Source organism: Lethenteron reissneri, chromosome 64 (assembly GCF_015708825.2).
Source record: "Lethenteron reissneri isolate LAM-NWPU_2019-01 chromosome 64, ASM1570882v1, whole genome shotgun sequence".
In the NCBI taxonomy this organism is placed as follows: Eukaryota; Metazoa; Chordata; class Hyperoartia; order Petromyzontiformes; family Petromyzontidae; genus Lethenteron; species Lethenteron reissneri.
In genome coordinates, this window is record NC_083842.1 from 4,898,934 (window position 1) to 4,913,388 (window position 14,455).

The following is a 14,455-nucleotide window of genomic DNA, read 5'->3' on the forward strand; positions in this document are numbered from 1 at the left end:
GTTGTGGTTGTGATGATGATGATGGTGGTGGTTTTTGTGAAGATCGTTGTGATGATGATGGTGGTGGTAGTTGCTGTAGCTGTGATGGTCGTTGTTGATGATGGTGGTGGTAGTTGATGTGACTGTGATGATCGTTGTTGATGATGATGATGGTGGTGGTGGTAGTTGCTGTGGCTGTGATGATCGTTGTTGATGGTGATGGTGGTAGTTGATGTGGCTGTGATGATCGTTGTTGATGATGGTGGGGGTAGTTGATGTGGCTGTAATGATCGTTGTTGATGATGGTGGGGGTAGTTGATGTGGCTGTGATGATCGTTGTTGATGATGTTGGTGGTGGTAGTTGTTGCGGCGAGCCTTGTTGAAGACGATGGTGGTGGTAGTTGTTGGGACGATCGTTATGGTTGGGTGGCAGCGGTTAGTGGTGGTTGTTGTGGTCACCTCTTGTGGTGACCGACCGGGTACCCACGTCCCCAGGTTCCTCATCGGCTCGTGTCACTGCGCCCCTGGGCAGTGCGCGGGACCCCCGGAGGACGGTACCCAGCCACCAGGAGATCCTAGCGGGGGCCTCGGGGACCCAGAGTCACCGGGGTTCGGAGAGAAGGAGCGGGGAGCGGAGGCTCATGGGACCCCCTCGCTGCTGAGCTGCCAAGTTCCTCTACCCAGCGCCCTCAGCGACCCACTCGCCACCATCTCTGTGTGGCTACAGCAGGAGACGACGGCGGCTGTGCCCGCCTCTACGAACCTCACCAACAACCTCACCAGTAGCCCCTACACCAACCTCACCACCCGCGTCTTTCACCTCAGTAACATAGGTGAGGTGCGGTGAGGGTCCCCTGCTCAACCCGCTTCTGTCATCACCGGATCGCGCGCTTTAAGATGCGCTTCTGTGGCCGTATGGAACGCTCTTGCTTCTGATATTAGGAACCAACTGGAGCGATGCACTTTTAACTCGTCATCACACAGATTGACAAACAAATTTATTTTGAGACTGCGTTTTGTGCGTTTGTTTTCGTCTCCTTCTATTGCACCTCCAATTAGCGCACTTGGCTGTCTACGTGACTTTACCGAAATACCCAAAGAGTATGAATTCCTGCAGCGACGAAAGCTTTAAGTCAATATTTATACGACACTATACATTACTATACACTACACTATACACCACCACTACACTAAATTGATAACGCATTTGTTTAGAACTGTCTTTTGTGTCTAGTTTGTTTTCCTTCCAACGCACCTCTGATTAGCGTGGTTGGCTATGTATGGTGCGAAAGAAGTTATACACACATCGTGGTCGTGCCTCTATGAAGGTCTTATCCACAGTGACTTTGAGCCATGGGGAATCATTGTTTTTCGAGACCGGCGACAACGATGGAATAACGACAGAGTGGCGACCGAGGAGACATTGGAGGGTTGTTGTTATAGCGGCGAAATCTGTGTGCGTGCTGGCGCTACGTGGACCACGAACGCCACAGGGTCATGGTCGATGGTGTGGCCTCATCCAGCAGTGGACTGACCATGGCTGATGACGACGATGATGTACTACACAGGAATTACACTGTGTGACAATCTTTTTTTCTTCCTGGGTAGTAAGTGTTATTTCCTAATTGCTTATGCCTCAAAAGTACATAAAGTGGCTATTATTCCCCACAAACTTTGCTTTCGTGACCAGGACTGATATTTTGAAATTTACCTATTTTCGAGAACATTTCAGATAGATTCAGTGCTGAGTAGATTTGGAGTAACTTCTAGAACATTCTAGAACTTTCCAGAAATATAAATAGTAGTATAAATACAGGGGCCTTAAGCCCACCAGTTCAGTTTAGTTCCAGCTGCCTAAGTGGATACATATCTGCATTTTTCTGAGATGGCATCAAGAGGCTGCAAGAATCCGGCAGATGCATTTTGCTGTGTATGCAGCCAATTTATCAAGACAAGAACGTAAAAGTACTCTGTGGAAGCATCTGCTAAGATGTGTGAGGCCTACAAGGCATATTTCGGCATGCCTGTCAGGGATCAAGACAAACCCTGGGCACCTCATTTCACCTGCGAGCAATGCAAAAAAAAACTTTGTAAGGTAAGATGGACAATTGTTGCTCGGAATTTTATGTTATAAAATTTGTAAAACATTTTTTTAAAAGTTTTTTTCTTTTAAAATGTTTTACAATTTTCAATGTTATTGAAAAATATATATATTATACATGAAAAATGGTGCGATAATCTCTTACACATTAGTCATGGGTGAAATACATGTACTTTTGTAGGATGGTACAGAGGGAAAAAGAGAGCCATGAAGTTTATTATCCAAAGAATTTGGCGGCAACCCACTGACCACTCAAGCAACTGCTACTTCTGCATGGTGGACCCTTCCAAACGTCGGACTGACAAGAATGCACCTGCTATCACGTATCCGGACCTTCCTTAATCCATTGCCCCGGTGCCACACTGCCATGAGCTCCCCGTATCCACTCCTTTGCAGAGAGAGCAGCCGTCTTTAGAAGAGAGCAGCAAGTCAGAGAGCGAGGAAGACGTTGTAGATCCAGATGACAAATTCAGAGGTGGAGCTGAAGGGAGAGAAACCCATAATACCCCAACCAAAAAGATCTCAACGACTTGGTCGAAGATATTGGTCTCACCAAATCCAATGCCGAGCTTTTGACGTCTAGGTTCAAGCAGTGGAACTTGTTGGATGAAAGTGTGCAAGTCACAGATCATAGGAAGCGTCACCAAACTTTTTACAGCTTCTTCACCTGTAAAGATGGGTTCTGCTTCGGCCAAAATGTGACCAGTCTGTTCGAGGCAATCGGAATCGCCTGTAACCAGAATGAGTGGCGCTTCTTCATTGACAGATCATCCAGGAGCCTCAAAGCCGTGCTGCTCCATAATGGTAACAAGTACCCGTCTCTTGCCCTGGCTCGCTTGGTGCACCTCAAAGAGGATTACAACAGCATCAAGACCTTGCTGGACGCCTTAAAGTATGATGAGTACAGCTGGAAGGTCATCAGAGATTTTAAAATGGTGGCATTCCTGATAGGTCTCCAAGGCGGTTTTACCAATTTTACCTGCTATATTTGCCTTTGGGACAGCAGGGACACCAAGGCGCACTACCACAGGCGGCACTGGCTGCAGTGGACCGAGTTCTCTGTGGGGAGGAACAACGTCAAGTGGGAGCCACTGGTGGACCCCCGGAAGGTGCTGATGCCACCACTGCACATCAAATTGGGCCTCATGAAACAATGTCAGAGCTGTAGATAAGGAGTCGGCAGCCTTCAAGTACCTTCAAGACTTCTCTAAGCTCTCTGAGTCAAAGCCGGTGTCTTCATCGGAGCACAGATAAAAAAGATCCTGGAGTGCAACGAATTCCCCAAGAAGCTCACTAGTAAGGAGAAAGCGGCTTGAAACAGGTTTGTCGCAGTGGTTCGTGGCTTCCTGGGCAATCACAAGGTCGAAAACTACGTGGAGCTGTTTGAGACTGGTGAAGAACTACGGCACAAAGGGCTGTAGGATGTACCACAAAGTCCATGTCCTTGATGCTCATCTTTATAAATTCAAGGAGAACATGGGAGCGTACTCGGAGGAGAAAGTCGAGTGCTTCCACCAGGATATATTGGACTTTGAACGCCGCTACCAAGGACAGTATAACGAGAACATGATGGAAGACTACATTTAGGGGCTGATTTGTTAAAGTGATTTACAGTATAATCGTAAATCTCGAAAAACTACTCACTTCTAAATCTTTTGTAGTATTTTTTGTATTACTTTAGTATAAATATATGTTCATTGTGATTCATATGTTTTTTTCCTTCTGACTTTATGTGAACGAAAAGGCACAAATTCTCCCGTTTTCTCATTGAAAATAGGTAAATTTCTAAATATCACTGTCCTGGTCACTGTCCTTGTGGGGAATAATAGCCATTTTCTATACTTTTTAGTCATAAGCAATTACAAAATAACACTTACTACCCAGGAATAAAAATTGTGTTACAAAGTGTTATCGTAGTATCATGCAGTCACAGTAATTCCAGTCTTGTAGTCGTAACCAGGGCTTAATTTTTAGCCGGAGCTGTCCAAGGCTGAGCTCTGGAATATATGATTTCCCCCATTCCCCCCTCCCCTCGCTATGGATGGTATGTCTTAGGGGTTGGTCAATCCACTGTTAGATGAACACCACCCCAAACCGCGAACTCTCACGATCTTGCGATGTAAACTTAAGGGCGCCGCGGTGGGGAGATGCTAACTTCCTCGCCTATTAACCTCCTCTAGATGTTAACTACCTCGCCTGTTAACTACCTCGCGTGGTATACAGGACGTCGTGGGTTCCTTACAGATCCTGATGCATGCTGTATATTTTGAGTTGTGTCTCTCTTTCTCTCTCATCATCATCACGGTGGCTAGGAGATATTAACTACCTCGCCTGGTATACAGGAGGTTATGGGTTAGATCCAGATCCTAATGCCTGCTGTATATTTGGAGTTTGCGTTTTTCTCATCATCACGGTGGCTATGAGATGTTAACTACCTCGCCTGGTATACAGGAAGTCATGGGTTCGATCCAGATCCTGATGCCTGCTGTATATTTGGAGTTTGCATCTTCTCCCCGTGGTTGCGTGGATTCTTCTCCGGGTCCTCTGGTTTTTTCCTCCACGTTTAAAATCAACATCAGGCATTTTGATTATTTGCTGCTATACATGTCCACATGATGCTAAGCTACTTTCGTTGAGCTATAATTTGTGGCCAGGTCGAGTCTGAAAAAGGAGTATGGGAGGAAGGACAACAAACTAACACACGCAAAGAAATTTTAAATAAATAAGTTTTCAATCTAGATTATTTAAAAGTGCATAGCTCCCAATGGCTTCCTCGTGTACTTTGACTTGCTTACCTTGTATCTATTTCGTATTTGGTGTAATTCGCTGACCCCGTGGGCCCTAAACTGGGACACCTGGTGAAAAAGAGCTTTTAAGCTCATCGGATTCCTGCCCCAGTCTTAAATACAGATTCCGATTCCGAAACAACCCAGTGTGCATTCGCAGCTCCTGCACACAAATCCGAACGCGCGGTTTTTGATCACTAATCATGGGGGGCTCTCCCCCCGCCCCGCTCCGCTCCGCTCCGCCCCCCTACCCCCTCGCCACCCCGCCCCTCTCCCCCCTCAACTATCCCAGTCCGGCCCCGCGCTCCTGTGGGGCTGAGCGCGACGCGGAGGAGCCTGGTGCTGGGGCTGCTCGTGCGGTGGAGCAGCGGCTACAACCGCCAAAGCCCGCTCTGGGAGCAGCTGCACTACCAGGTGCAGCAGCAACGGGAGGCGACGGGTGGCGCCGTAACCTGGCAGGTGGGTGTACCGCGTGTCCGTGTAGCACGTGCCCGTGTGACGCGTATCCGTGTACCGCGTGCCAGTGTCACGACAACTCAAAATTATTTTAAAATCCATGGGACCTTTTTTGTTGTTGTCAGTATTAAAGTATGAAAAATAAGAATGTGTATTTATCCTTTTTGGCAATTAAACTGGAGTTGTGTTAAGATGTTCAAACACCAAATAGAAACCTTTAGGAAGGAATCAAGTACTGCATTAACTACTTGTGGTGAACATGAGAACAAACATGCACTAATAACAGCACTTGCTCCAACAGTCTGTTAAGGCTACACGGGGGATCTTTGTCTTTGTCTCCTTCATAGGTGCTGCCACTCGCTAACAGCACTTGCCCCAACAGTCTGTTAAGGCTACATGGGGGATCTTTGTCTTTGTCTTGCACCCCTCAGCTGCTTCCGGGCCTCCTGCGCTCCCCCGAACTCCGTCTGGGACCTCGCCCCCCGCGGGGGGGTCCCTCCCTCGCTGTGCGCGTGCGCTCGGCCCCCGCCCCCGACTCCTTCTTCAGTGGTACGTGGAGCCCCTGGTCACGCGCCCTCGTCGTGCCGGAGGTCGGGCCGGCTCGGCACCCCGCCACGGCCCTCCCCCACCCCGAGCGTCCCGCCCCCGTGAAAACCGGGGAGCACGGTGAGAGGAGTGGGGGGAGGGGTGGGGTTTGTAATGGGTGGGAGGGGGGGCATAGTGCTGGGGGGGGCAGGGGAGTAATTGGAGGGGCGGGGTAATTTGGGGGGTCTTTGGGGGGAGGGGGCATGCGGGAGGGGGGTAATTTGAGGGCATGGGTGGGGTCTCATTGGGGGGTGGGGTCTTTGGGGGGAGGGAACATGGGGGAGGGGGGTAATTGGGGGGCATGGGTGGGGGGAGGGGGGTCTTTTCGGGGAGGGGGCATGGGGGAGGGGGTCATTGGGGGGAGGGGGTCATTGGGGGGGTCATTGGGGGGCATGGGGGGAGGGGTTAATTGGAGGGGGGTCATTGAGGGGAGGGTAATTGGGGGTCATGGGTGGGGGGTCATTGGGGGGCATGGGGGGAGCAGGGTCATTGGGGGGCATGGGGTGGTCATTAGGGGGGTGGGTAATGAGTGTGGGGAGGAGGTGCCGATGCTGGTGAGTGTGTTACAGGGTGGTGAGAGGCGCTGATGACTGGAAGGGTGTGGGGGGCGGAGAGTGGTGTGGGTGGTAAGTGTTGAGAGCAGTGAGTTGAGGGTGGTCATTGGTGAGGTCAGCGTGTGGTTCAGTGTGGCGTGCCACGAGGGTTGGGGTTGGTGGATCACTGCGCAAATACTGTGAGACTCCTTACAATGAGGAGCCATGCACTTGCTCGCCGGAAGAAGGTGCTACAAAAAAAAAATGTCTATGGGATAGAGCGTTTCTCCCTCGAACGTGTGGGGGTTTTCTCCGGGTTGCTCCGGTTTTTTCCCACGCGGAATCATTCATTGATTGGCTGATATAGAGGACCCGCAGAGCTTGGGCGCTTGTTCCCGCTCATCTGTGGTTCCTCCTTTTCCTCCTCGCTCGCCTCCGAGTCGTTTGCTCGCTTCTCGAGCGAGCGAATACTGTCTAGGGCACGGTGGCGGCACGTTAAAAGTTGAAATTACAGGGTGCGTAAAAAAAAAGTGTGAACACTTCTGAGAATTGACATAAACAAGAAATGTGCTGCCTCCGGGCTCTGGAGACCACCTGGAAAAAATTCCAGAGCGTGTGTTGACAACGATGGCGAACAAGTAGGAAACTGGGGGCTACTGCCCCCCGATTCCTCTCTGTGAGACATAACTCTCAGCTGGCCCCTTGGCCACCTTAGTCATTCAAACACCCTCCGTGTGCCTTCCCTCAAACATTGGTAATAACTACCCGCACGCTACTGCTCAACCCCATGCACACTCTAAAAATAGCACGGCAGCTGGGGGTCGGGGGTCGGAGGGCTGTGGCGTTTATCGCACACGCGCGGCCGCTGTGAGCGGTTGATAGCGATCGTTTAAAGGGCCGTGGGACAGGTGTTTACGGTGGGTGTGAGCCCCCAAGCAGCACGAGTATCCACGGCCACAGAACGGAGCGCGCACCCGGCGAAAACACCGACCACCCACGTTACGAGCGTTCACATGTCGGGGTCGCTGGCCCCCGAAGTCCCTCCGTGCTCCGGGCGTATGGCAGGGGCTCCGCCGTGCGCCGACCCCTCGCTGCTCTGCGAGTAGCTGCTGCCGTCGCTGGGCTCATCACCCGATGGCTCCCCTCCCTGGTCCGTCCCTCCGCGAGCTCGTGTGAGAGGCATAGCTCGCCGCCCTCTCTCGTTCACCTGCAAACGCTGTGTTGTCTCTCCACGGGGGTCAGGGGTCGGAGGGCGAATGACGCTGCCCTAACGTACACAGCTCCGCGCAGCGCTCACTCACGTGGCGAACCACTGTGTACACACGCGCACCCGCGCGCTCAGCTCCGCGCAGCGCTCACTCACCTGGCGAACCACTGTGTACACCCGCGCACCCACACGCTCACACTGCTCGACAAGATCACGCGAGGCCACGCTTCGCTATTAATGATTTATTATCTGCTACCTGGTAATTTAATGTTAAATCAGTGAGTCGACGAGGCTGGCCTGTTCCACTAAACCTGTACCTATTCCCTATCTATCGGCTATTATCCTACTTCACCTTCTTACTCCCTGTTAGATGCCCACGGTGGTTCGTTGATCCCGTACTCGCAGCGTGCCTCGATGCGTCTCACGGACGTTCGGGTCGCTGGACTGGAGAGCGTCCTGTCGCCTGGCGCTGGAGAGAAGAGAGCGATTTCCCCTTTGCGCCTCCTATTTATCCTCCCTACATCAAAGAGATGCGGCTCTGAGTTTTTCCTTAACAATTGGTTCGCGCCCCCTAGCACGCGCACGGCGGTTCCGGGCGCTTTTGATATGCTAATCAATGAGTGACCTGCGCGGCGCAAATTCCAATCAATCCCTTTCTCATGCAGGCCCCCCATTATTGCAGTTGATGCGGCGGCGTTTGTCACAAAGGCTTGCCGTGGGAATCTGTGCACGGGCTCCCCGCGCGCCTCCCCTCTCCTGATCTATTCATACCTTCAGCTCAATCATTTATTCTCCCCAACAATTGTGCCTGCGCGCTCAAGCGCAACTACCCCAACCTTCCGTGACTATGCGCAAGGGCCCCTGCGGTTCTGCTACTCATGCTGTCCCATCCTTCCTCTGCTGGCCTCGTCGACGCGTGGGGGGGGGGGGGGTGTGTGTGGGGGATGCGTTTCAACCGTGGTGGCCGAATGCCCTTCGCCGCGACCACACCATCTTAAGGCCGGTCGCAGCGCCGCGGTGCAACGTAGCGTCGGGGGAGGTCATCCAATTCCCTGATCGCCGGAAACCGTGAGAGTTAATCCCGATAAGGGTTTCTCGGATAAAAATTGGTCGATCAGGTGTCCTCCCCTTCCAACTCTATGGGGGGGGGGGGGAATGCGTGCGGGTGTGTTCATGTAAGGTGAGGTGAGGGCGACGAGGGGTTGGCTCCGTCGCTTGGTGGTGGCGAGGTCGGGGATGGGGTGCTTGCCGAACGGCTTCGTGGCGGCGGCATCACACACACACTGCACCACACGCTTTCAGCACCCCACACCCCCGTGGGCACACACTAAACCAAAGCCGTATGAATTATCTCACATGTACCCTTGCGAGTCTACCGTCGCTTCCCGTGGGCACACGCTAAGCAGCTAACGCAGCGCAAGCGTAATGATAACCTAATAGAGGGTCAGATTCGCGCGTTAACCCGTCGTTCACGCCTACGCACACACACGCGGCGCGGAGGATAGGGGCCACAGTACGAGACACGCCTTCGCGGAGTCCTTCGGATACAGCGTTTCTTCCACCGGGACGCGGTGCACCCAGCCACACACGTTAAAGCGAGCGCACACACACTACAATTCACTTTCAACACACTCGTAGAATACACACGAGACTGTGGTGAGTTATTAACTTTTTATTACCGGCCGACTGTGAGCCACTGTTGAGTCAGTAGGAATCGGCAAGGCAGGCTCACACTATTTCCCGATGGTCTGTACCCTGGTCGGTTGTTACTAAAGCCTTTTTGGCTATTACGCTCAATACCAGCTCTCTCTCTCTCCCTTACTCATGGTTCGCCGCTCCCGTGCGCCTGTCCTCGCAGCACTTCGACTCGTCTCACAGACGTTCGATTAGCTGCCCTGAAGAGACGACCGCCCCGGTGGCTGACTCAAGAAGCAAGAGACCTTTTACCTTTCTGCGTCCCCCTTTTATTGTTAACCCACATCAAAGAAAACCGTCGCTAATCCGAGGGCCTTCTCGGCCAATCGGATTGCTCGTCTTGCGCCGCAGCACTCGGCGCCCTCGTCGCTGCCCACATCCCAGTTTCCATATCAAAGGGCCCGCCGCTGGCTGCTGCGCTGGCCTCTGTACACAAGCACATTCGCCCTGCCAATCAGACGCCCACCCTGGCTTCCCGCCGTTCGTGGCTGCGCCCCCCTACCTGCCTGCCGATCCGTGTGTTGGGGTGCATTTTAACCGCAGTGGCTGGGTAGCCCCGCCGTGACCATGTAATATCAACCCAAGTCACAGCGCCGCAGTGCGAGTTAGCATCGGCGGAGATCGCCAAATTCCCTGGCCGCAGAAAACCGTAAAGATTATCCCTATGAGAGGGCTTCTGGGTGAAAACCTGTCGGTCAGGTGACCTCCCCTCGGAGCTCTATGGGGGGGGGGGGGGGGGAAATGTGTTGTATATGTCGGATTATGAAATTTTTATGAACTCATTTTTTTTTACATTATGCTAATGCATATAATTATCTGCATAAATTATGATTATTATAGAGATAATCGTATTAATTTATGCGAATGCTTGCAATTATGTTAATGTGTGTAGTTATGATATTTAGGCTTAGCTTCGTTATCCAGAGTTGTATCAATCAGGATAAAACGATTATTTTTGATTAAACATTTATTGATTATCTTAGTGTGTTTATATTGTTAGGTCTCCAAATTCATATCTCAAAGCAGGATACAGTTCTTATAAATAAGACAGTTTTGCATGGACTTGGAAAGAAACACTCAACATACTTCTGTTTTAAGCAATTTTAATTCTAAACAAACATATGACATTTCGATTTAAAGCTTTCGTGACTGCAGGGATTTATCTTCTTGGTTCTTTCGGTAAAGTCACGTAGAAGGGAAGTAATAAAATAATAAAAATAAAACATAATAAAATATTATTTTAATGTTTTATTTTTATTAATAATAAAATAATAAAAATATAAATAAAACATAATAAAATATTATTTTATTATGTTTTATTTTTATTCTTTTATTACTTCCCTTCTACGTGACTTTACCGAAAGAACCAAGAAGATGAAACATATGACACTCTAATATGCAAAGGCGAAAGCCATACGTCAATAGATTCATGAGCAAGATTATGCAATTAACGAAAATGAATGACTAAAACACTTCTTATTCATGTAACTCGACGGCAGCAACTGCTTTGCACAATCAGTTGATATTGAACGCACCACCTTGAAATGGCAACCCTTTTTGAAACACAAAGATAACTTTTTTTAAATAGTCTTCTTCGTGTGCGTTTTGCGTGTGCGTTGTATTGTTCCCTTGATAATTAATATTTTAAGCAGAGGCAGGGTGCTGTGTCGGAGCTTGTGGGGTGGGGGAGGGGGATACAACCAGCGGCCAGAGAGGTTCTCTCTCGCTTGGGCATGGCCGCAGCGAGCCCGTCCTGCTCCCTCGCTTGGGCGTGTCTCTGCTCGTGCGCTCTCTCTCTCTCTCTCCACTGCTAGATGAGTGGCGTCGGCACAACGCTCGCCGTCATGGCGCGCGATGATTCCGTCGTCGGATAGCGCGCAGTTCCTCCGCTGCTGGATGACGAGTTGGCACGACGCTCGGTGACGCCCGGGTCGTGCTGCTCGTGCGCTCTCTCTCTCTCCACTGCTAGATGAGTGGCGTCGGCACGACGCTCGCCGTCGTGGTGCGCGATGATTCCGTCGTCGGATAGCACGCAGCTCCGCCACCGCTGAACGTCTTCTCTGTTCTCAGCGGGTGCTGGTCGATATGTGTGTATATTAAACACACGGCGCATTCGATGGCGCTCTCCTCTTCCTCACGGGCGGCCGATCCGGCTCTTTCCACTGCTCCGTTCTCTCTCTCTCATTTTCTCCGTGCTCTCTCCTTGATCGCTGCCAGCTTCACACGGACACCCGCCCTTACTTCAGGGATGCGTTGGCTCAGGCTCTGGACGACGCGGCTGTGCGCGCTCACCGGCTTGGAGCGCTCTGGCGATGAACGATGCTCTCGTTCGTTGCTGGGTTGACGTTGGGTTGACGTTGGGTGTCTTCGCTGGCTCGAGAATGATAACTGGAATTTCGCAAGCTTCACTCGCACTTAACCACACCTCGCTACTTCGTTCTGCGAGAAGCGACACCGGCCATCGGTATCGGTGTTTGCTCCCTCACGACGGCACCGCCAGCCAGAGCACGGCTGAAACCCAGCCTCGACCCAGGCTGAACTCAGACTTCTGCGACTCTAACGACCCCTCCTCCTCCCATCTCTCCTCGAGGCACGATGCGCCCCCACTCCCTTGCGAGCCTCCCTCGCAACGCTGCATCGCAAGCCGAGTCACAAGACTGAGCAAGACTCGAACCAGACTGCACTCGGACTTCTGTGCGTTGCTTAAAACTAAAAAAACGTGAACCCCTCCCCTCTGCGCATCTCTTGCGAGAGAAACAACAACAGAAAAACAGACGTCCCCCGGAATGTCAGGTCATAAACCCTTTTCGCGACCCTCTAACTCCCTTGCTCCCCCTGCGTGGGTCATGCCGAGGCCAGACCCCTCTCCGGATTTGATGGCTGGCCTGTTTGTGCCGAACCCTTGTAAGACAAAGGTGGCGGGGAGGTCCTGACGTTTGCTGTTTTTGATGGCATTCCACGTTTTCCAGATGCCTGGCGTGGAATGTGACGAGTAGTGGGTTGTTTTCATTATTTTATAAAAAAATATATATATATTTTTGGCCTAATTATTCTTAATTTGAATTTTTTGAAAAAGGCGCATAAATACAACAAATATGTGAGGGTGTGTTTATGTGGGGGGTGGTGAGGGGGAAGTGTTGGGGCCGCAAGTCCCCGAGGTCCCTCCCTGCTGCGTGCCGATGGCAGGGGCTCCGCCATTTGCCGACCCCTCGCTGGTCTGCGACCAGCTGCTGCCGTCGCTGGGCTCATCGCCCGACGGCTCCCCTCCCTGGTCCGCCCCTCCGTGAGCTCGTGTGAGAGGCATAGCTCGCCGCCCGCTCTCATTCACCTGTAAACGCTGCGTTGTCTCTCCACCAATCACACGCTCTGAACGGGGGTCAGGGGTCGGAGGGCGAATGACGCTGCCCTCACACCGTGTGAGTTCCTGCGGCGATAGACGGAGCGGGTACCTGTGGACGCACCGACCCTCCCCCCCCCCCCACACTACGAGCGCACACACCTGCACACAGCACCACGCGCTTCACTCACTCATAAGACCACTCGAGGCTGCGCTGAGTTATTAATGGTTTATTCTCGGCGACTATGCTTTACCGTTGGGTCGGTATCGATCGGCGTGGCAGGCCTACGTTATCGTCCCTGGGTCTGTACCCAATCTATCGGAGGGATATGTTCTAGGCGGCTCTGGACTCTCTAGTTTCTTTCCTAATACCCCCTTTCCACTTACTCACGATTAGGTGCCCACGGCGTTCTGCTGATCCTGTCCTCACTGCGTACCTCGATGCGTCGCACGGACGTCCGAGTCGCTGGGCTGGAGAGCGTCTCGTGGCCTGATTCTGGAGCAAGAGACCATCTACCCGTTTGCACCCCCCTTTTATCGTCCCTACATCAAAGAAATGCCGCCCCACCTGTTGTTATGCACTCCCAGTTTTTCTTTAACAATGGGCGCGCGCCAGTCAGGGCGCGTGCGGCGGTTCCGGGGCGCCTTTGTTATGCTAATAAGATGCGCTGCGTGTTGCGGCGCGCCATGGCGCTTCCCGAGCACACCGTCACGCCACTCAGCCGCCCTCCCCCCTCTCTGGCTTCCCCTTAGCTCGTGGTTGCGGTGTCTGCCTGCCTCGCCGATACGCGTGTGTGTGGAGTATGTTTCAACCGCGGTGGCCGAGTGGCGCGATTTAGCATCGGGGGAGGTCGTCCAATTCCCTGGCCGCAGGAAACCGTGAAGATTATCCCGGTAAGGGCTTCTCGGGTGAAAACCGGTCAGCCAGGTGACCTCCCCTCGGAGCTCTATGGGGGGGGGGGAATTGCGTGCGGGTGTGTTTATGTGAGGTGAGGTGAGGGGGAAGCGGGTTGGCTCCGTCGCTTGGTGGTGGCGAAGTCGTAGATGGGGCGCCCGCCGAGCGGCTTCGTGGTGGCGGCATCACAGAAGCAGTGTCGGCCCCCTCACTTGGTGGTGGCGAGGTCGTAGATGGGGCGCCCGCAGAGCAGCTTCGCGGACTTTGTGAAGCTATTAACATACATTTGTTATCACGTTACAGTATTATTGTCTGTTCTTTTTACACGCTATTATTTAAGTCACTTCGTCTGTTGTATCCTCAAAAAAGAAATATTGTAACTAAATTTTTACACACTTCCCAATGTGCTATCGACTGCAAACTTCGTATAGCTATGTCATACTGATGACAACAGGATATTCTATCATAAAAAATCCAAAACATATCTTTTATAACTTTTTACACGCTTTTATTTAACGTACTATATGTGTTGTATCCAAAAATCTTGTAACTCAATTTCAACCGTATTCCCAATGTCGTATCGATGGCAAAACTTCGTATAGATATGTCATACTGATGACAATACTATATTCTATCATTGAAAAGAAAAAATGTATATGTTTAAACGATCTCTTTAACGACTCTAATTGTCCACGCTCAACTGACGTTGCCTGTAAATCACCACGGTCCCTTACGTCACGGCAAGCCTCGGGGAGCCACGCCCAGGGGCGGGGGATGTGGAAGGAGGGGAGGGGCGATGGGGGAAGGGGGCAGGGGCAGCTCGGAAAGTACATTTCATTAAAGCGTGTTTTAAAAAAAAGTATTTTTTTTATATTTTATTC

General features: G+C 51.7%; 1 protein-coding gene across 1 annotated transcript in view; it reads left to right on the forward strand.

Moving 5' to 3' along the window:
- LOC133359120 (uncharacterized) overlaps positions 1-14,455 on the forward strand; it is an 82,847-nt gene that overhangs the window by 64,009 nt on the left and 4,383 nt on the right. The window contains exons 3-5 of the mRNA XM_061577515.1: positions 475-812; positions 5,159-5,325; positions 5,754-5,988. Of these exons, the coding sequence (XP_061433499.1) occupies positions 475-812; positions 5,159-5,325; positions 5,754-5,988 (740 nt within the window). The remainder of the gene's footprint in view (positions 1-474; positions 813-5,158; positions 5,326-5,753; positions 5,989-14,455) is intronic.